This window comes from Harpia harpyja, chromosome 5 (assembly GCF_026419915.1).
Source record: "Harpia harpyja isolate bHarHar1 chromosome 5, bHarHar1 primary haplotype, whole genome shotgun sequence".
Classification (NCBI taxonomy): domain Eukaryota; kingdom Metazoa; phylum Chordata; class Aves; order Accipitriformes; family Accipitridae; genus Harpia; species Harpia harpyja.
Genome location: NC_068944.1, coordinates 75348070 through 75370747, shown reverse-complemented (window position 1 = coordinate 75370747; position 22678 = coordinate 75348070). Strand labels below are relative to the sequence as shown.

General features: G+C 39.6%; 1 protein-coding gene across 3 annotated transcripts in view; it reads right to left on the bottom strand.

The window, feature by feature from the left end:
- The window catches only part of DENND3 (DENN domain containing 3), a 41376-nt gene extending 23824 nt beyond the window's left edge, over window positions 1-17552 (bottom strand). Inside the window, exons 1-9 of one of the 3 annotated variants that reach the window (XM_052787678.1) lie at window positions 17380-17552; window positions 12085-12358; window positions 11203-11318; window positions 10155-10294; window positions 6150-6261; window positions 4421-4540; window positions 2772-2990; window positions 1247-1368; window positions 625-780 (exon numbers count right to left, since the gene is read on the bottom strand). In XM_052787678.1, the coding sequence (XP_052643638.1) occupies window positions 625-780; window positions 1247-1368; window positions 2772-2990; window positions 4421-4540; window positions 6150-6261; window positions 10155-10294; window positions 11203-11318; window positions 12085-12358; window positions 17380-17463 (1343 nt within the window). In that variant the 5' untranslated portion in view covers window positions 17464-17552. Of the gene's footprint in view, window positions 1-624; window positions 781-1246; window positions 1369-2771; window positions 2991-4420; window positions 4541-6149; window positions 6262-10154; window positions 10306-11202; window positions 11319-12084; window positions 12359-17379 lie in introns of those variants that run through there. The other 2 variants (XM_052787679.1, XM_052787680.1) reach the window with 2 other exon arrangements.
- Between the last annotated feature and the right edge of the window lie 5126 nt (window positions 17553-22678).

Below are 22678 nucleotides of genomic sequence, written 5' to 3'. Positions count from 1 at the left end.
AAAAAAAAACAAACCACAACAAACCCTACTCCACATCCTTATTAAAATGTCAGTCTCAACCACACCCAATACCCAGCATTTCTTGTGCCAACACTCTGTCCTTGAGCTTAAACAGCTCCTCTCCCCTTCATTCTCATGTGGTTGCACTCTCCAAATATTTCATCCATTCTCAGCATTTGTTCAGTCAGCCAAAACACACCCAGGTGTTCTGAACTCTGATCCTGTTTTCAGCTCTTCTACTCTGTCCCGGTTTGAATTCATTTTCCTCTAACAACAGTGACCAAGACTATGTCCAGTTAGAAACTGATATCCCTACTGGGCCTTAAAAGCTTTTCCTAATTATGAAATATGAGGACTGCAATTCTATTCCTGGAATCTTCACACAAAAGACATACAAGTTCAAAATTAGAACAGTTTTATCTAACATGTCCTAGCAATGTGTATGTACCTGAATACATTAATTATTGATATGCTAGCAGGACCTCCTTCTCATATTCCCTCACCAAACTTAGGAGATATACTAAATATCTATAAAGTAAGACAAAATAAGAATATTTCAGTGACAGTGGAAGTGTCTTAACCAGTACTATATGCTCTTATAATAAAAAATACTCTATCCCTCACCTGAAGATATTAACAATTAACTGCAAAGTCATTTGCTGAACTTCCGTATTCAGTTTCTGTTGCCAAGCCCTTCTACGCATTTGGAGTTCACCAAGATCTGTGCTGGCTCGGAGATGGCAGAGCTCTAGGTCATAATGCAGCTGAAGACTCTCCACTCTACACAGAAAAGAAAATTATCAAGTTACATGCTAACACCAACAATTTTTTTCATACCTTTTAAAGAAACAAGTCATTTAGGCCTCACGCATCTCACAGTTAGAGCAAGTGCAAGATTGATTTGCAAGTGTTGACAAGCTAACAAGATTCCTGGAAGTCCTACTAGTACATGTAAATCACAGGGCACTCAGTTTTCTTTGTAAAGAACAGTAAAGTTCAGAGAATAATCCATATTGGTAATATAGAAGAAACAAGCATTCCAAGTATTGCAAAATAATATGGTTATGATTATGACTACTTAAAGTTACCTGTATATTAATTAATTGAAATTTTCAGTTTGCCCTTATCAAATACAATGGGTTTTATATGAATGAAATAATATAATAATAAGTAATACAAAATAAAAACTTAGAGTGTCAAGCAGGATTTATGCACCAAGATAAACACAACTTCAACATCTTTTCACCTTTTTATGAAAGTTTCCACTGCTTGTGCTGGAACATCTGGAATTTCAAGTTCCTCTTCAGCCATTTTTGAATGTGTAATATCTCCATTATCTATATTAATTAGAATTAAATCTTCTGTTTCCTTTTAACAAAAGAAAATAGAATGACTGTAAATACACTTACATTGCAAAAACATTTACTTCTCCTTTATGTACTCCTCAGACAATGAATTATTTCAGCAAGGAGGTAAAGCAGAAAAGGATTGACTATCTTCCACAACTAAAATATTGTATGGATAATTAAACAATTACTTTCAAGAAAAATAAATGTCATTAAATTAATATATATTAATCTCAGTACATAAGCATTTAGGAACCTAATATGCTCTTCATGTGGTATTAAATTAATACTGGTTCTCTAAGCCCATCCTTGAAAAGATATACATTATGAGGATATGTACAAAACTATATATATGTACACAAAGAAGCTCCTGGAAAGCTTTCTCCATTCAGCATTTACTCCTTACTTAGCCCACGGGACGACAGGGAGAGGGAGGGTTTATATATTAGTCTCAAACACCAAAATACATGCTAATGCACAAAAAGTCACATAGAGGTAAAGCCCATGCTGCTCTCTCAGTCTGCAATTTTAATAGCCTTAAAGATGAGTCTGCAACACAGTGTATATATAAGCAAACATAAAATCTTTCAAATTATATCAAAGAAAAGTGCATTCTCTAACCTGTACTGATTTCGCATAGCGAAGTCATCTTACTGCTAACTAAAATAAAACATTTATCTGCTTCATTTTGGACTTGCCTAGATGGACCGGTTTCACTTTGGCTTACAAACAGATGGATTCATCCAATATAAATTTACACAATTTTTCTGTGTTTGATTTTGAATACTCACAGAAACCCTATGTGACACTCTCAAAAGTATATTCACTTTAGCGCTCCACTATGAAGCTGTTTTTCTTAAATCTTTTTGGGTAACCGAGATTAATGTTACCCACTGAAAGAGGCTTAGTTAAGTAAGATTCTGAAAAAAGACGACCAAAAAACCCTCAGAAAAATTGTGAGATTATATTCTTTACATTGCTTTTTCTTATTTTATTAAATACTTAACTCCACTACAGGGAACAGCAGCATTATTAGAGTATTTTCAAGTGCATGCTCAATTCTTAAGCCAAATGCCTGGAAAAGACACCTAATTCATCCCACACAACTCTGGGGAAAAAACACCCTCACCGGTCTGAAGGGAAACTATTTATACTATACAAATGACACGCAAGTAGAATTTTTCCCCAAATGGAACTTGAACTCGCAAAAATCATGATAGTATCCTGCAAAGAAAAGAAAGGTAAGGAATACAACAATAAGCTTTTTCCAATAAGCCAGTGGTCACATCAGTATGGTTCCATTACCTCTAATTTCGTCACTTCTCACACACCTAAATAACAAAAGCAAGTTTCTAGATGCATCTGAAAGAAGGGGTCAAATGCACTGCAAGTGAACAGCAAGACTAGTAATAGTCTAAAACATACCGTGCTAACTTCTTCAAAATGATCAATATGACATCCCATAAGGAAAGATGTTGGGGCCATTACAAAATCCAGCATTTGACGAGACAGAAGAGGCACAAAAGTATGTTGCCACTGAAGAGGATGAAGGTACAACATAAAGCATTCAGCAATGAGTGTCAACAGAGCCCAGTCGGAAGAGAAGAAAACTATTCTCTGCTCAGTCAAAATACAGGTCATAATCTGGAAAAAACCAAAATGCTAAATGTTTACGAAGAGTTATATATAGAACATACTAGATATGCACAAATATTTCATCAGCTTGTGAAACTCAGCCTCACAAGTTGTTTTTTAATAGCTACCTTACATGTTTATAAATGGAAATAATGTCCACTTAAGGATTCTTACAAAACTAAGAGAAGAAAACAGAAAAGGAGAGAAAATTTAAGTAACAGTAGAAGTCAATGAGAGTTTTGCCACCAATGTCAACTAAGTCAGGATTTAGCTGGAATTACTGAGAAGACCTGTCACCTTTCTTCCACAGTATTAGACCATAAAATGCCTGTAAAAAGTACCCAGATGAAGAATATAAGCAAACCTGTCTTTGATGGTGAACACAAAGACCATCTAAGTTTTAGACATCTCAGCCAAACATCTGTTCCAAATGATAGCTAGTCAGGTTCCTTATAGTGCCACTGGAGAGCAGTACTTTCACAGAACAATTCAGGAAGCTATCTGGAGACGTCCACTGTTTTCCACTGATAGAAAGGGACCCAATGGTATCTAAGCACCAAATTCAGATGCCTCAAGTTAGGTGGGATGAATTCAAGCCAAGACGACTAACGGCATATACGGGACATCTCACCGAGATACTAACATGTAAAGCTCCATGCTCAAGATGCACCAATTGCAGAGGACCATTTAGGATTTGAGATAATTTCATTCATAATGTACACATGTGGGCAGAATCCAAAAAAACAAGCCAGTACTGCCTACTCTTAGGACTGAGGAGGTTTACAATCATCCCTGGAAAGAGGCCTCCAATGTGCTGTTTTCAGAGGAAGTGGCACCAATAATACTGATCACCTTGAGCAACGTAATTTAACTTCACAGGTGGCCTTTCAGCAGGGAATTGGATCAGGAAACATACTAAGGACACTCCAAGCCAAAATTATTGTAAGAAGCTATGAAGCACCGAAAAAATTCTTTGCAAATAGCTTTTTGTATTTTCTTGTCTTTCTACACCATTTACACTTTATTTATATGAGAGTGCCAACTGTTATCAATCCATCCTGCAGGTCCCTTTCTTACACATGAAAAAGGTTCTTATGAATCTTGTAGAAATGCATGTAATGAGAATTCAAAACAAAATCTGTCAATCAGCTTGGGTCTTTATATTTTAAAATATACTCTTAAGAAATTTAGTACTTATTGCTGAACCACAGGAGAAAAAAATCCAATATGCCTTAATCTAATCTGGTCTATACACAACAAAATATCTTAAAAAGAACTGTATTTTATTGTGCCATATCTCTAATATGCAGAACTAACACTACTCTGAATTCCTGGGTTTATAATGTTTTTTGGGTAACTAAACATCTTGATTTTTTCTAAACCACAAATTACCAGTACTGTCAATTTCTAATACATTTTAAAGCATCAGTTAGTTTTACCTGCAGCACCTGCTCTGGCTTGAAACACAGCAACGGAAGATGAAGATCCAAGTCAATAATTGGACTGTCTGGATCCTCTCGTGAAGGAATTATTATTTGAAGTGGTTTCATATTAAATACCTGTAATAACAGATGTTTTCCATTTATTTCTTAATGAAAACGTTCCCGCAACATATTTAGTTTGGGATTTCAGTTCCAACTATAAAATCCTAACATTGAGAACAAGAAGACAGGTATTTGCATACTGCAGAAAACTGAAATAGAAAGAGAGGGAAATAGGAAAAGACATAATAACTAGTTTGAAAGATTAGCATGGACTTTGTCTCCTTTCATTCTCATAGGTTGTTTAGGCAATAAAACTTTAAATATATATATATTCTTTTAAGAGAATTAAACTTGCTTTGTTTTAAGCATAATCAAATAATGGAATTTATATTTGTAGATACAACTGGGAAATCAAAAGTATTGATAAAACTCATACAGGAAATAGGAAAGATGTGAACAAAATAACTGAGCATAGGTGCTCATGTTAAGAAGATAGAACAAGCCAAAATGAATGAGCTCTTTCAGTGTTTCAAATACTCCAGCTCAAATCTCTGGGGGCCAGATCCTGCACATGCTGCATATTCCAGCACTTAGCAGCTGGTTTAGCCAGTCATTCAGACAATTTTCCAACTACGCTATTTCTTCCTCTGCTCCTAACCCCTCATACCAAGGTCAAAGAAAGCAGCTAAAGAGAAGTCCATGGCTGAAGCACTGCCTCCCTAGAAGCCATTTCAGTAGACAAAAGAGTGTGGTGAAATCACTGACTCAGCTAACATCTAGCTTGACTTGGGAAGGGTTATAAAGAAGAAAATACAGCCCACACATCTCAGCTTCTACACTAAACACAAATGTTTATGTGAGTTTCTCCTCTCAGCTAGGTCTTATGCAGGCAGCAGCCAATCCAGAACATTTAATCTGCTCACCAGAACATTAAATCCACTACACACTGTTCTGCTTCCCCAGAGTCATTCAGACAGAAGAAAAGAACAAGTCCAGAGCTGTACGTGTTGTTCCAGCAACTGATTTCCTTGGCCTCTTTTCTCTCATAGGGACTGCACTACTTCTCAGTCACACAGCTGCATGTCCACCCATCACACAATCAGGATGACAGCCATGAGCATCCACATCAGGCAGCATGTCTTGATATCAGACACAAGAAAGGGAACTCCCACACTTTGGTTGAGTGATAGTTACACGATTTACTGGAGTTTATACATGTGTATTTAATGAGATGGCAATGCCATACTGTTCAGGTGAAAGGTAAGCTTCCATTCTTATAGAGTAGTTACAGACTGGAGCTTCCAACTGCTTGTAGTAGAGATTACATGGGCTGCCCCTCAAGAAACCAAAAGCTAGATTATGCTGTCCCCAGACCTACCCAGGCATCATCTCAGACAGTAAATAGTTGGCATGAGCCAAATCCTTCCCAGAAGAGTATTAAAAATTAAACAGCATAACCAACTGGCGTGCCAGTGCCCAAGCCTGCACCTTGGTCACACTGTCATTTTATGTACTAATAATGCATAGCCTTATTTTCAAAGCACAGGTATTGACATCAGTTTTATATCAGCAAGTACAATCTCTGACCTGACAGTGAACATCCCCCAATTTATAGAAAACAACATCTTAGTGCTTTATAAGACATAATGTTAAAGTAATTATGAAATTCAGCATCAGTAATTACCAAGTGGAGTGGTCCTGGTGGCGGGCTGGGTATTAAAAATAACTTTGCTGCAAATTCTTTTATGTGCTCCTCAGCATCTAAATCCTTGAAAGGTCGCAGTTGCACTAGCAAGCTGAAATTAAATTGTAGAAAATAACTTATAAATAGTAACATGCAAACAGAAAAAAAAAGCCTTTTTGCTGATAACCAAGAACTAAAAAAAATTATTAGGAGCAATGAAGCTATTATTCCAGCTAATTAATTTCTAGTTTATTAGATACTTTAGCGGCTCCATTTAATTTTAATGACACTGCTGTGTCAGAAGCAGGTGGTTTTTTTACTTCCATGCATAAAATACTGCTGTATCATATGTATCAGAGGATACAGATAGCACATTGGGTCTCATGATGGCAAAGAAAACCTAGAGGTGAAATGCAGCTAAAGGAAGTATCTTACAGAGATTGCTTGAGGAACTAAACACCCACAGCTGCAACATAGTGCCATGGTGTTTCTCCCATCCCAAGCACCAAACATCAGCTCTGGGATGGACAACAGCATCAGAGGAAAGGAGAGGTTGTAGACATGGGCTTAACTGCAGAGGAATGTGAAGCAAGAGCCATATTTAGTGCTAGGCCTGCATGAATACTGCTCTTTACTATTGTTCCTACCCATACGAAGAACAAATACAGTTGTGCAAACTTGCCAAATGTTTCTGAGAACTGCATTACCGTAGCTGTGTCAAAGCCACAAAGGTCATGCAGTTTATATTGTATGCCAGATCAATTCATGAACATTTAAACATACACACTATTAAGACTGCAAACTGTTAAGTCCAACAGCATTTCTGAAATGTAACAATTAAGAAGTTAGATCTTTGTAGTCAAAAAGGGCATTTTGTTCAATGTAAGATTCATGTGCCTATTTATAGCAAAAAAAACCCCAAAACCAAACCTTTACAAAATTAGAAATTTAAGTCTGCAAAACTATATATATAGAAACCAGGAACTTAATATGGTTATATTCTCCCTTGAGGTTTTATTTCAGTTTGCAGTTTTACTTGTTTCCTGCAGAATGATAGCTGCTCTTCAGGAAGAAAGTGGTCTAGAAAGGAACTGAAGAGGTCAAGAGATATACTAGAATCTAGGACATCATATTCATGTATGGCATTTAGATTCCGGAATAAAAATATTCTGTCATATATTACTGAACTTTTAACTGCATCAATGAGGCGTTTAAGTTCACTAAATTCACATTTGGAAACTACCCTGGGCTGTGTACTAGGCTGTTGCCCATATGCCCAAAAAGCCCATCAGCTATTCAGGGGCACAGTGAAGGCAGGGTGAGGGGAGTTTAAGAATTACCAAAGAAAACCAGACGGTAGAGTCATCAATTTAAACACATGTGCTGTCACCCTTGGTAATGCCTTAGATGTGGCCTAAGCAGCATAGGCAGACCTGGGGTTTTTTGTTGGGGTTTTTTTTTTTTGGAGAAAAAAAGCACATATCAACACATCTGGTAAATGTTAACAACAGAAACAACCTGACCCTGATGCTGAAAAAGTAGCAGATGTACAGAAAGGACAGTAAGAGCTCCCTAATCAGTACACTGTGCCCATTAATGCAACTTAATAGCAGCTGACAGCTCTGCACTGCAAATGTCTGCTGAAATAAATGAAGTAATCTCTGAAACATTAAAGCAGAGAGCTAAGGAGTTTATGAACCTTACATTACCGCTATTAACTGTCCACAGACAGATGTTTCAGAAAGCAAGAACATCTAAGAATAGGTCCTTTGTACTGCCTCAATGCTGTGAGCTATTTGCATGCTTCCACCTTTTCTCAAGACATCTGAAAGGACTAATAACAGGTTGGAAGATTTACTCTTTGAATGGAGCCTATTCATCCACCCAAGACAGGAGTTCATCCAGAAAGATATTACTGTCAGGAATATTTCACTTTTCATGTAGGGTAACAGATTGAGGTAAAACTACCTGTACAATGTGCCAAAACTTCTCAATTTGAACCTTTTCAAATAATGATGTCAACAATCCAACAGCCGCAGTGTTGTGAAACAGTCTAGATGCATATCTTTTTGCTTTGGAGAGAGACAGACACGGTTCATTCAAATTGTTCCAGATTTGGAAGCACTGTACATTAGTAATAAGTGAACTAGTTATAAAATTATTTGCACAGAATATGAAGACCTTCGTTGCTATGATGAAAGTTTGCAAGTTTCCCTTGCAGTTCAAAGCACCTATGTGGATTTATAGTTTGACGTTGCCTTTATACCTCAGTTTGGTCTCAGTTTTCAGTTATGATTTCTACTATACTCTGCCATTTGAAAAAGTTTAAGAACCCAGGTTTTATCTGGGAATGCTTATGATGATAAAATACCTTTGACTGTTCTGAATTAAAACAAGTACCACCTCACCTATAAGCAATCCTGTGCACTGCAGGTCCTGGAGAAAATAAGCTACACACAGCGGTATTCTGGAGGAAAATGAAATGTTTTGCTGCAAAAAGGTCCTGAATGGAAACAGAACCCCTTTAGATCCTACTTCAACATCAGGCCTTCATTAGCACTAACAAATAGCATTTTTCCGCTAGTTCTCGTGAGAAAAGGACTACACACTAGAAATAGGTGGTTCGAGGTCCACCATTAAGTGTTTTCAAATCCAGACTCGCAGAATGATTAATCAGTTGAAGCATCCTGCAAACCACCACTGAAGCATACCAAGGATACGAGTGCACTGTTGAATGTGTTATTATTTCTTAAGTATAGGAGGCACTACTACTTGAGTACACTCAGTCAACGAAAACATTTAATTAGATTTTTAACCCACTGGCCACCTGATTACAGCTAAGGCATCCGAAATGAAAATTACTCCCTTTCTGGCTTACAGGAAAACAATGTCAATGTTTTGTAATGTTACAAACAGCTGAAACATCCCTAGCTGTACAGGGTACTGTGCTCAAAGTATATAATAGATGTCTTTACTGTAATTGCTTATATTCCATTCAGAACAGCCACACATCCCAGCAGCGGTTTCAGGCCATATAGAAAAATTTCAGTAACACAACCACAATAAGAAAAAATGATACCTCTCCACCCCTTCCTTTCCTCCCACTTAAGTATACTCTGGCACAGTAAAATACCTTTTCTAAAAAATAAAAATAAAAATAAAACAAAAAAAACACAGAAGGGCAGATATTCTGAAATTATCTACCAAACAGTGTCAAGGAAAATAGGTGATGATGATGAGATTTTAAAAAAAAAAAACAAACAAACAATCCAGAAGAAGATATCATGAAAACTTAATCAGTTGAGTTTCCAGTACGGTGAGAAATGCCAGCACCAAATGCAGCTTTGTCACTTGCATTCCCCCTTTCCTGCCAGTTACACACACTTTAACAATAAAGCAACACACAACCTCAAAATAAATTAAATTACTAAACAATAAGACAGATCCATGTTCACTTACCTTTTAACTCATCTACACTGCGGAGTATTTGAGTATTTCTAACCAGTGAAGTACTCTGTATCCTAAGATTTTCTCTCCTAGTTCTACGACAGCCAAGTAACCACTATACTCACTCAAATGACTTGGATTATTTAGTTAAAGAATAAAGTGTAATTAACTGCTTATTAATGCAAATAAGGACATGAATATATATTTGGTGCATTATAAAGAGGTTTTTGTGCTTTCAAAGTGATTTTTACCAGCATGGCAAAATTATAGTTAACCCTCTTCCAAAAAAACCAAAATCTTTGAGAAATCTGTTCCCTGCAAATTAGTATTTTCTAGACTTACCAAAAACCTAAAAGAAAATGAAGACCACATCATAACTAATTTACTTGATATTTAGAACTTGCGCTTACTGTCTGGGTAACATTCACATTACATTTCTTCTTTTCCTCTCCCACACATCTCACACCACCATAACTATCCTGACCACATAATGAAAATTAATGTATTAAAACCTGCACAGTTATTTCCAGGAGAAACACACAGGATAGCAAGTCTTACCAAGAGAGACAATCCTTAAGGGCATTAAAATATGGATATCTGGATATAACACAAATAGCGAATGGTACAAAACAGACAGGCATCTTCCCAGTCTGCGCAGAGTCCCAATGGGCCTGTCCATTCAAGGAAATACAGCCATCCTGCAAGAAAACTACAGATTAACGTGTTTATGTAAATCATGAATTTATGGCTGATATTTTCTTGAGAACCCAAGAGATGTGACAGCCAATTCACTCTAAATTTGAAGGGTATTTGGATGTCTGTCTCCCTTAAGCTCTTCAGAAAAATGTCAGCCTACAAGACTTAGACATACGTTTTAAAAAATTTCAGCGCAAAAGATATTTAGAAAGAACACAGGGTACAATCAAGTCTTATGAGGAGCGGCTAAGGGAGCTGGGGCTGTTCAGTCTAGAAAAGAGGAGGCTGAGAGGAGACCTTATCGCTCTCTACAACTACCTGAAAGGGAGTTGTAGTGAGGTGGGTGTTGGTCTCTTCTGTCAGGTGGCTGGAGATAGGACAAGAGGAAATGGCCTCAAGTTGAGGCAAGGGAGATTTAGGTTAGATATTAGGAAAAATTTTTTTACTGAGAGGGCTGTCAAACATTGGAATGGGCTGCCCAGGGAAGTGGTTGAGTCACCATCCCTGGAGATATTCAAAAAGCGAGTGGACAGGGTACTCCAGGGCATGGTTTAGGGGGCATGGTTAATGGTTGGACTCGATGATCTTGAAGGTCTTTTCCAACCAAAACGATTCTATGATTCTATGATTCTAATCTTCACCAAAAAAAATGTCCAAGGGACAAAGTCTGCTCTTAAATATTCAAAACTCCTAACTGAAATACAAAACAGTTTTTCCTTATGCAACGCTGTTCCAATGGACTTAATTTACAATGGCAATATAAAGTATGATTTGTTCTGTATTCCTACTAACATAAAAACACATCTGTTAACTAATTTCATAAATTAAACCTGACATTATTCTCAAAGTGTTTTGTTTGATTTTATATCTTCTAATACGCTTTAATAAAAGCATAGGCTAAACAACATACTTGCATAGGCTGGTAGTACTGTGCAACAACACCGTATGTTCTGTTACCACAAACGTCTGTGAAGACCAGGAAATGAATGTGGTCCTCTCTTGATTCAGAAGTTATATAAAGTCCTCCTGCAACGAAGGCAGAAACCTCTTTTTTAACTACATATTTAACTACAGCTGCTTGAAAAGCAATTCATGACAAATACTGCACATTTCCACTTAATTTCAAGAGAAATTACTCATTTTAAAGGGATTAAAATGCACATATACAGTCCATTTGATCTAAGGGTTGTTACAAAGGCTGTAAGCTGCACATTACTGAAGCAGCAAAAATATTATATAATTATTCTTCATTTTAAGTAGCAAAATAAAACAGATCAGGTTTGTTCACTTTTTTTTTTTTTTCTTTTAAGATATTTATAAGGTCTGCAATAGCGACAGGCATGTTAAAATTCCTGCAATTAAACCTGGAGGAGACAGTTACTACTTCAGGTATATCTTAATACCAAATGAAAAGTGAAAGAGTACTTAGTCATTCTGGGGGGAAAAAAGAATTTTAAAAGTGTGTACACGTGTGCACTTCACTCAAACCAAGATTTACCAATAAGGGCTAAAGTAACTTTCAGCTTCCCACTCTTGCAGGTGTTGCAGCTACTATTGCTAATAGATCTGTTTCACACAACATAACCATACAGAGTAAGGGCATCCCATTCAGGTTAACAGCTACTTTCATCACACAAGCAGACACATTTTTTATACTGTGAAATACAAAGAGATAGAGAAGATGATCTTAAAAAAAAAAAAAAACAAAAAACCAAAACACATTTGGCTGTACTATGGGTCAACAAATATATAATAAAACAGTTCTCATTAAGAAGTGTGAACCCTACCATACCTGGGAAGCATAGCTGTGGCAAACCAATAAGATCAATGTCCACTGGAACTGTAATGTCTTCAGTGTCAGTTGCTTTCTGCTCTCCATTGAGACTTTTGACATTTTCAATCTTTGGCCTCTCTTTTTTCTTTCGGAAAGACCGGCGTTTACTTTTATTCAAGTTATTACCAGCATTAATCACCTGAATGTCATCTCTGCTGACAAATGGAGGCACAAATACAGAAAGAACTTCTGGATCAAGGGGAGGAAGACTTTTGGGTTTTCTTTGAGTACCCTAAAAAAAAAAAAACAAAAAACAAAAAAAACCCAAACAACCACTAAGTTGACACTCCTCCTGATAGTTTTTTTAAACCATTTTTAGCCCTGTTTTCTCTCTACCCGTAAAATTGTGGGTTTAGAATACATTTTTTCCTCTTCCTAAATAATGGGGGTTTTCCTTCTAATTTCTTGCTTTACATATGTTAATGCAAGGGGAACAGTCTGGGCATTTTCAGTAGGCAAAGAATCATTCTTCATCATTCAAAATGCACCGTATCAATATTATGCCTTTGGCATAAGAAAACTAACAAACATCAAATACAATATTTCCTCCACTGAACCGTTAGGATATACTTAAGCTGTACTTAAAATAAACACTGGTAGGAAGAGAAACCAGGCAACAAATAAATAAAAACAAAGAAAAACAGCTGAACTCCCTAGATAAGTCGTTGTTCAACTTTAGGAAAAGCTACATTTTTACACAAAGTAACATCGACAAGACAAAAAAAACCCCAAACACTACACAAGCTTTCAAAAGACAACTTGTAACTTTATAAGGCAATTAGGAAAGTACAACTAAAAACAGCAATCACTGTTACAATAAACACAATTTTAAGACACTGTACAACATGAAGCCATGAAAATTTCTCCATACAATGATGACTAAGTGGAACAGGCATCCCAAGAGCATGTACAAAATTACATTTTTTTAGTAGGCAGCTTTGTAAAGTATTACTGCACTGAAAGCCCTTGCTGCCTTGCTATGAAAAACCTGTGGAGGAAGTGATCAAAAGAGGAGACTTCCTTGTACTTGGGAACCCTTTTTGTATTCTTGACCATATAGTAGAGACAAGCAGCTGCATTTTCAATTACTTCACTGCAATTTTAATTCTTCCTGCAAGGTCAAAACAGCAAGTAAAAGCTTTGTTTAGTCAACGGATATTTGGAAACAGGAAAGCCGAGCCTCACTGTGGCTAAAAAGCTGTTTCAACTTTTTGCTAACTGATTCAAAGACAGATGAAGCATACATGCTGCTTCTACCTTCAGACATGATGCATCAGTATTACTTGTATTTAAGATATTCCTTGAGAACCAATGCTGGCGTCTCTCATCATTTCCCTACTTTTTAAAGTAGCTACAACACACAAAGCTCTATTGCTTTACTGAAGCCAATCTTCCACCATCCAAATTTTGGAACAGAAAGTCTCAGCTTATTTGTCCTAGTAGATAAGTCCACCAGTTGTCTTCTTCACATTTGAGCATCATAGGAAAAATGAGAAGGAATACTTACCTTCCTGACATATTAGTTACTGTACCTTGAGCTCCACCATATTCTATAATAGCATACTTGAAAGAAAGCGTTTCAATAAAAGTAAGTGAAAAAAAACTCTTTTAATGAAACAGTGTCTGAAGTAGAAAGAACTCAGAGTGAAAAAGATAAAAATTCAGATAAGTATCCACTGGGATATTCAAAAGATAGCAATGACTTCAAAAAGCATGTTACAGTTTGGGGTACTGAGTGCCACATCTTGCCATGCTAAAAATTTCAAGTGTCATTTTCCTTAGCTGGAAGCTGACATCCATTTCACATGAAGAAACTGGAAATGCAGATAAATCAAACACAATTACTCTCAAAACAACATGCAGCTAAACATTTCAGAAGGAAATTAAGAATTAAGGCTCAGCCCTGAGGCTGTCATGCAAGAAAAACACAGACCTACTCAAACAGTAGCAATCTTAACTTGGCAGATTTACCCTGCAGAAATCTTCATACAAAGTTGCTTTGACAGGGCAATCCCTGACTTAACTGAAGGCATCTCTGTGCTACAAAGTGCTGGACGACAGCCAGTGATTTAATAGCCTCACAGTGTAACAGCCTCTAAAATGCCAGGTCCTTGATGTCTTGAACTACAACAGAGGCATTAAACACCATTTTTTTTTTCCACAGAACAGCACTGTCAGCACTGTCACTGACCCAGTGACTCAGTCATCAGCATTCAAGTCAGCTCATATTAATGTCTACGGCCAAAGTCATATTTTCTTACCCTTTCAGTTCAGGGATAATGAATAGGCAGCAACACAACAATATTCACTTGTTTCTAATATTCTTTGAACATTTATATTCTCTGCTTCTCCTGTTACTACTTCAATTTGAAATGCTTCTCTTCTGACGCTTTTTACTATCAAATGTCCTTGCATCATACATAACTTCTTATAAACACTAATGCATTTTCTTCCTTGTAATTCTTCAAGATTCCACAAATCAGGGATTTATTCCATCCCTATTAACTGATTATGTTCCTGTAACAATGGTGCCGTATAGGACACAGATAAGAGACAGACTTTTTACGACGACTGCACTATTTTAGACACAAACAAGAAGTAGTGTGTTGAAACCACAGATCGGAGTGTGACCTCAGCTATTTGTTGTTTCCTTGATCTCATTCTCCTCTTCCCATCACTGAAGAATTCAATTTCATTTTGAATGTCATGAAAGAACTGGCTTCTTTAAGGAATAATTGAGCAGGGAAAAGTATGAAGCCTTAGAAAAATTAGGTTGGGAGGAACCTCTGGAGGTTCTAGTGCAACCCTTTGCTCAAAGCAATGGCAACTTTTAAGTTAGATCAGGTTGCTCTGGGTCTCATCCAGCAAAGTTTCAGAAATCCCTTAGGAAGGAGATTCTTCCCCCCTTGTGCTCCAGCACTCATATAGCTTAGCTTCTTCTGGTCTTGCTCCCATTTGTCAGCAGTTCTCTGGTATCAAGGTACCCAAATGTGGGACAGTATTCCAGATGTGACCTTGAGAGTGTTGAGCAATTACAATAATAGAAATAATCTCTTCCCTTTGCCTGTGAGCTATGGTCCTGATGATGCAGGCCATTACACAGTTATTTTTCACTGCCACAAGTACACACTGCTAACTAATGCTTAACTTGATCACACCTCATTTCTTTCACACAACTTGACACCCAGGGGGGCATTACAGAAGAAGGAAAAATTGGTTTGGTGGTTATGTCTGCATTAGCAGGGCCAGAAAGCACGATGCAGACATTGTAAGAGACAAGATCTGTACCACTGACTGTGGTAGGTAGATACAGAACCTAGCGATGGAGCCAACAGGAAGATCTGAGACATCTCACAGACAGCTTGCACATCATACTTGCCATATCAAACCCCAGCTTTATAGATGAAGATAACTTAGGGGAAAGAAGTCTTATCAAAGATGGCTGTATGATCTTCACCATTATACATCTCATTCTTACAAAATACACACTTCCAACACTAAAAAAGTAATCTCTAGCTGAAAATAGTGGCCTTTTATCTCTTCAAACTGAAATCTTGGAGTGACAATTATCTCCGCAATAAGGACAATTGATGGATGACAGGAACTCCAGTTTCATGAGCTTCAGTGCAAAACTGTATCTTTTTTCCTGGAATCCCCACCCTACTTTAGGAGTGGGTTATATGTTCCCACTGACTTAATTGACTTTATTACTCCATATTGCAATAAAGTTAAGAATGCACAAACACACTTTCAAGACCGAGATTTGAAGCACTATCAAGATTTTCACCCTGCTCTTTCATCTGTAAGTATCATCAGAAGTCTGCTACTTTCCATTGAAATGTTCTTATTTTCTGTCAACAAGGTCTCTTCTTTCTACGTTCACTGAAATTAGACACAAAACATATTCCACCATTTCATTATGTAGATAGTTCTGCAGAAGGAAAAGGAAGTGGAGTAAATCTATAAAATTGCCCTAAGACAGTGATTGAAATCCCTGTGGTGTAACAGCTTGCAGGGGCGTTACTACAGTTAATATTGACAAGCGTAGGGACTACTTTCCTTTCTGACACTCCATTTTATACCTTGAGCAAAGAAACAATTCAAAACCTGTAGTGTGATCAGAATGGCTTCTACAGGTTTTTTGGAAGCAATATGAGATCCAACTGAGCAGACTGGAATGAAAAAGAAATTCACCTTCTTTTGGGTTTACTTCTCACGCAGATGCTGAAACAACGCATACACACTGATTTCAAAAGTCTGGTGGTGACATTTATGGCACAACTGTTTTCCCAAGTTGAATGTATACATGAATGAGATGCTGGAATTTGAGCCTCTGCTTAGCTGATGTTACTTAAGAAGCTGACATCAGCAAAAGCCATCTCCTGAGCGAGTGAGCAGCAACAAGTTTAACAAAGACTTCTTTATCTAATGCTATTAGAGCACGCAATCATATTCAAGTTCAAGCAAGACAACCGAGATCCCTGAGAACAGCTTGGCTTTTCAGCAGGTGCTGGCACCACAGCTACTCCCACAGCGGGGCAGCTCACAGGTATCTAACAAAACCATCAGCACATTTTAACAAAGCAAAATCAGGAAGAGGATTTTGTTAACTCACATGTGAAGCGACTGTAGTCATAAGCAAATTACAAACCACATATTCAAAAGAGAAACCAACCCATCAACTTCTGCTGTATCTGAATTGCTCAGGTTGTGCCAAAGTAGAGCACTAAGCTCACAGGGATTTAGACCTCTTGTTACCCTCAGGATACAAATTACCAGGCTTTATTCCCCTATCTTTAGCTTTTATCTCCAACGGAAGACGGAAAATGGGATATCATCCAGTAACGGATATGCATTGTTCAAGCATTTTGCTGTTCCTGCTTATGTAAAGTTACATTGCATTCTTCATCTAAACTCAGACCTTTGAAAAAGTGCAATTACTTAACTCCACTACCAAACTATCCCTACTTTGCTGATGATCGCCTGTCAAAACAAGTTATCCTTAAAGTATGTCAGCTCTATCCAATGATAACAGCAACGCAACCCAATAGTTTTACTCAAGTCCGTACGCGGGGGAAGAGAGGTCTGGCCAGGGAGGAGCTGACCGGGCTCAGACTCCGTTTAGACCTCCGAGGAGAGAACCGCGCTGACAGAAGCTGCCCCACAGACCAGCCGGGTCACCCAGCCGGCGGGCACCGCCGAGCCGAGGCCCCCGGCCCCGCTCTCCCTTCCCTGCACCGAACCCCCTCTCACCTGGAGGAGCGCCCTCACCCGCTCCCTGGGCACACCGACCAGCAGGCAGATCTCCAGCAGGCCCGAGGGCAGCACGTCCTCCATGGCGCAGCGGGGCAGGGGCAGCCGGGACGCCGGGCCGCGGCGACTCCTTCCCGCAGGGCCGCTCGGTCCCTCCCCGCGGGCCGGACCGCGCTCCGGAGGGGCGGGGGGCGGGGGAGCAAAGCGCCCGCTCCCTCACACAGGCAGGCGCGTTACACAGCAGCCCTCCCCGCCCCTCACTGTAGCTCACGCTCTGATTGGCTGTCTCTCCCGTCGCTCTGAGGACCTAGGACCAATCAGAACGGCAGCGCGTGGCCGCGGCGGGCCGTCGGCCCCCACCGCCCGTTGGAAGGCGGGGCGCGTGAGCTGAGGGCTGAGGTACTGCCCGCCTTAGCGCTGCGCGGCCGTCGTGGGTTTACATTAGTCCCTCTCTCCTCACCGCGTCTCTCTGCCTCGCCGGGAGACCCCCCCCGCCCCGAGGAAGACTCCTCCTGACCCAAAGGGGAGTTAATTTTTCTCCCGGCCAGCTACGGGCTTATTTCCCGGTGGGGCTGTTGGCCCAGAGCGGCTGAAGTGCCTCAGGGCTGCCCGTCGCCCGCGCGTCAGAGAAGTGGGTGAAGTCATGGCTTGGTGCTTTGATAAGTGGTGCCATTCCCTCCTGTTTGCTCCAGGTGACTCAGCAGGGATATGTGACAGCCACTAAGTAAGAGTCTTAAATTTATCATTTATAAATCTTATCAATTTATCATCAATGAACTGTAAGCACAGAGCTGATGGCAGACTGCGTGGTGCTTTCACCTCCGGAGCAGCAGGGTTCTCAGTGGAGCTGCCTGCACAGTAGAGAAACGACATAGGGGATTCCGGGATTTCTTTTTGAGCTGTTTAATCTAAATAGACAATGAGTCACTCTGTATGTGTTGGCTCTGTGTAGATCTTGACTGAGAGAAATGTGTTTCCTCTGGAACCGGTGCATAAAGTACCCAAAACTGTAGAGAGGAGTCTCACTGAAACTGAAGGTATGAGAGGTAGTTTCATCACAGCCACAAACTTCTTTTGCGGACTAGTGTTCACGTATTTTAAATGCAAAAAAACCCAGTATAAATGGCTCCAGGCTTTCACGAGTTTATCAGTCCGGGGTTCAAAACAAACTTCTTCAACAAGTACAAAGAACGTCAGAAACACAATGTGTGGTCTTCATGGGGATTTTATTGTCTGAATTTTTGTGGTATTAAAGCTCAGAATTACATGGCCTCCAGTGTTCTCAAATTTAGAGGAAGTCACAAATGCAGAATATAGGAAACTATGTTCTTACAGCACTGACTAAAAGAAGGAAATTCTTGAAAACCTGGAAATTCAGGGATCACTTTGAAGAAGTGATGATAGAAGAAGATCATAGGCTCAAAGATTTATGTTAATGACCTTTAAGGTCATAAGGGATTGTTAAAATCATCTTGTTTAGCTTGTGTAACCCAGGCCACAGAATCAGAGTGATTCCTGTATTAAATTTGTAACTTCTGGCTGACGCCATGAGTTACTGCAATAGGGATTACTAACAGTCACTGTTAAAAGTTAGGCATCTCAATTTTAGTTTCACTGTTTAGCTGTCCTGGTTTCAGCTGGGATAGAGTTAACTGTCTTCCTAGTAGCTGGTACAGTGCTATGTTTTGAGTTCAGAGCGAAGAATGTTGATAACACTGATGTTTTCAGTTGTTGCTCAGTAGTGTTTAAACTAATGTCAAGGATTTTTCAGCTTCTCATGCCCAGCCAGCGAGAAAGCTGGAGGGGCACAAGAAGTTGGCACAGGACACAGCCAGGGCACCTGACCCAAACTGGCCAACGGTGTATTCCATACCATGTGACGTCCCATCCAGTACAGAAACGGGGAAGTGGGGGGCAGGGATTCGCCGCTCGGGGGACTGGCTGGGTGTCGGTCGGCGGGTGGTGAGCAATTGCACTGCGTATCATTTGTACATTCCAATCCTTTCATTATTGCTGTTGTCATTTTATTAGTGTTATCATTATCATTATTAGTTTCTTCTTTTCTGTTCTATTAAACCGTTCTTATCTCAACCCACGGGTTTTGCTTCTTCTCCCGATTTTCTCCCCCATCCCACTGGGTGGGGGGGAGTGAGTGAGCGGCTGCGTGGTGTTTAGTTGCTGGCTGGGGTTAAACCACGACATTAGCTTAGCTTTTTGCCACTGTACCATGTTACAGTTTGCCTGCTGTTTGAACAGATTCTTTACAAGAAAAAGATTTCTCCTTGCAGAGTTCAAGATTGTTAATCTCAGTCTATTTTTAAGAGCTTATACAACTCACACTTTTTAAACTTCTTTCCTCATCACTTGTGTGCATCTTTTCTCAGCCTTTTCAGATTTTTGCAATATACTTTTTGAATTATGAACACCAAAAATAAGCTTTACTATTGCTGAATATACAGTAGTAAATCACATTGCTATTTCTAACTGATATTCCCACCTAATTAAAAAAGAGAAAGACTGATATATGAATCATTCAAAAAGGGTGTAATGTTTAATGAGTTATCCACTGTAACCCTGTACGGTTTTCTTAGGGTTATTACTTCCAGCATGACAGTCCTACATCTTACATTCATTGACCTATGACTATGACCTAGCATTTGACCACATTAAAAGAAAATTACAAATGAACTGAGGCTATTAAGCAATCCAGGTCACCCTGTAGTTAGTTAATCTGTATCATGATTTCTCTGCTATCTGCAATGATAAATACTGGATGATTCTTGTTCATAATTAATGTAGCCCTCAAAGCAAGGATACAGTGAAGTTGTTATCAAAACAGAACTACAAGATGAAAGGTACTGATGTGAATCTGATAAAATCTCAAGAACTCTGGAAGTAGGAAACCTTCTATATGGGGTCACTGGTAAGAGACAAAATAATTCACATAGAGAAGAATCCCTCTGTGCTACGAAAAGATTCATGTAGTTAAATCAGTTTTTTCCTAAGAAAAATTGTCAACTGAGGAAGAAATGCCAGCTTTTATTATGTGTTTTGTTTTTCTGAGATCACGAATACAGTAAATGTTTGTTTGTTTGTTAAGTATCTGATGTGGTACTCAGCTGCTTAGAGCGATATGCAGAAAAAACTGCTGATCTTGATATATCCTCAGCATGGGTAAGGCTTTATCAGACCTGAGGGCCATATCTGAATAATTAAAGATTCCCTTGACATAGAGATCTAATTCATCTTCCAAATACAGTGTTTATGTTTTAGCTAGACTGCTTCTGTTATGAGGAGAAAATAATTTTACAAGTCGTGTCTTTTTGATGCGATCTTGCTTACAAAATGTAACCTACCCAATCAGATGAGAAGCCTTGAGCTGGCTCTAGCTTTAACAAGGCCACCCTCAAAATCCCATACTCATAGGTGATATAATACAGCCTTCTGTGTTCAGCCTTACATTTGAAATACCTTCCAAAATCATCTCCAAAATTCTACCCTCACTCTTTCAAATTACTGCTGTAGATTAGGAACTGCGAATGGGATTTGTCTGGCAATCATGCTGTAGACTGCATGGAAATGGTTGAGTTGCCCTCCATCAACCCTTAAGGTAGCTCTGAGTGACTTGAGTTGTAGACGCCTATACTGAGATGTGAACACCTCAGTCTTGAGGGATATGGGCCAGGTGAAGAGTAGAGTCAGGACCCTGAATTTTAGGAGAGCAAACTTTCGGTTGTTTAGGGAATTAGTGAATGGGACCTCCTGGGAAACTGCTCTCAAAGAGCTGAAAAGAGCTGGCAGCTCTTTAAGGACATTATTCTTAGAGCACAAGAGCTCTCAATTCCCATGTGTAAGAAATCAAGCAAGGAAGGCAGGAGACTGGCATGCATCAGTAAGGACCTCCTGGTCCAACTAAAGTGTAAGAAGGAAATGCATAAGCAGTGGAACGAGGGACACAGATCCTGGCAAGAATATAGGGATGCTGCCCAGACGTGTAGGGATGGGATCAGGAAAGCTAAAGGCACAGTTGGAGCTGAATTTGTCAAGGGATGCAAAGAATAATAAGAAGGGCTTCTACAGGTATGTTGGCCAAAAATGGAAGATTAAAGAAAGAGTACACACACCCACACACACTGCCGGATAAATAAGACAGGAGAACTGGTGAAAACCAACATGGAGAAGGCTGAGGTACTCAACAATTTGTTTGCCTCAGTTTTCAATACTAATCTCTTTTCCTACATCTCTCAAGCCCCTGAACCTCAAGGCAGGGACTGGGGGAATGAAATCCCTCCCACTGTAAGTGAAGATTGGGTTCAAGACCACCTGAGGGGTGTGAACATACGTAAGTCCATGGGACCCAACGAGATGCATCCCAGGGTCCTGAGGGAATGGGCTGATGTAGTTGCCAAACCACTCTCCATGATATTTGAAAAGTCACGCCAGTTAGGTGAAGTCCCCAGTCACTGGAAAAAGGGAAACATCACGCTCATTTTTAAAAGGGAGGACTCTGGGAACTACCAACCAGTCAGCCTCACTCTGTGCCTCGTAAGATCATGGAGCAGGTCCTCCTGGAAGACATGTTGAAACATATGGAAGACAGGGAGGTAATTTGAGACAGCCACCATGGCTTCACCAAGGGGAAATTATGCGTAACTAATCTGGTGACCTTCTACGATGGAGTTGCTGCATGAGTGGACAAGGGAAGAGCTACAGATGTCATCTACCTGGACTTCTGTAAGGCTTTTGATATGGTCCCATACAGCATTCTTGCCTCTCAATTGGAGAAATTTGGGTTTGATGGATGGGCTGTTAGGCAGATAAAGAATTGGTTGGATGGTTGCATCCAGACAGTTGCAGTCAATAGCTCAATGTCCAAATGGAAATCAGTAACAAGTGGTGTCCCTCAGGGGTCCATACTGGGACCAGTACTATTTAATATCTTCATCAATGACATAGACAGTGGGATTGAGTACACCCTCAGCAAATTTGTGAATGACAGACGCCAAGCTGAGTGGTGCAGTTGATTCGCTTGAGGGAAGGGATGCCAATCAGAGGGACCTTGACAGGCTTGAGGAGTGGGCCCTTGCAAACCTCATGAAGTTCAGCAAGGCCAAGTGCAAGGTCCTGCAGCTGAGCTGGGGCAACCCCCAGTATCAATACAGGCTGGGGGATGAAGGGATTGAGAGCAGCCTCTGTGGAGAAGGACTTGGGGATACTGGTGGATGAAAAGCAGGACATGAGCCAGCAATGTGTGCTCACAGCCCAGAAAGCCAACAGTATCCTGGGCTGCATCAAAAGA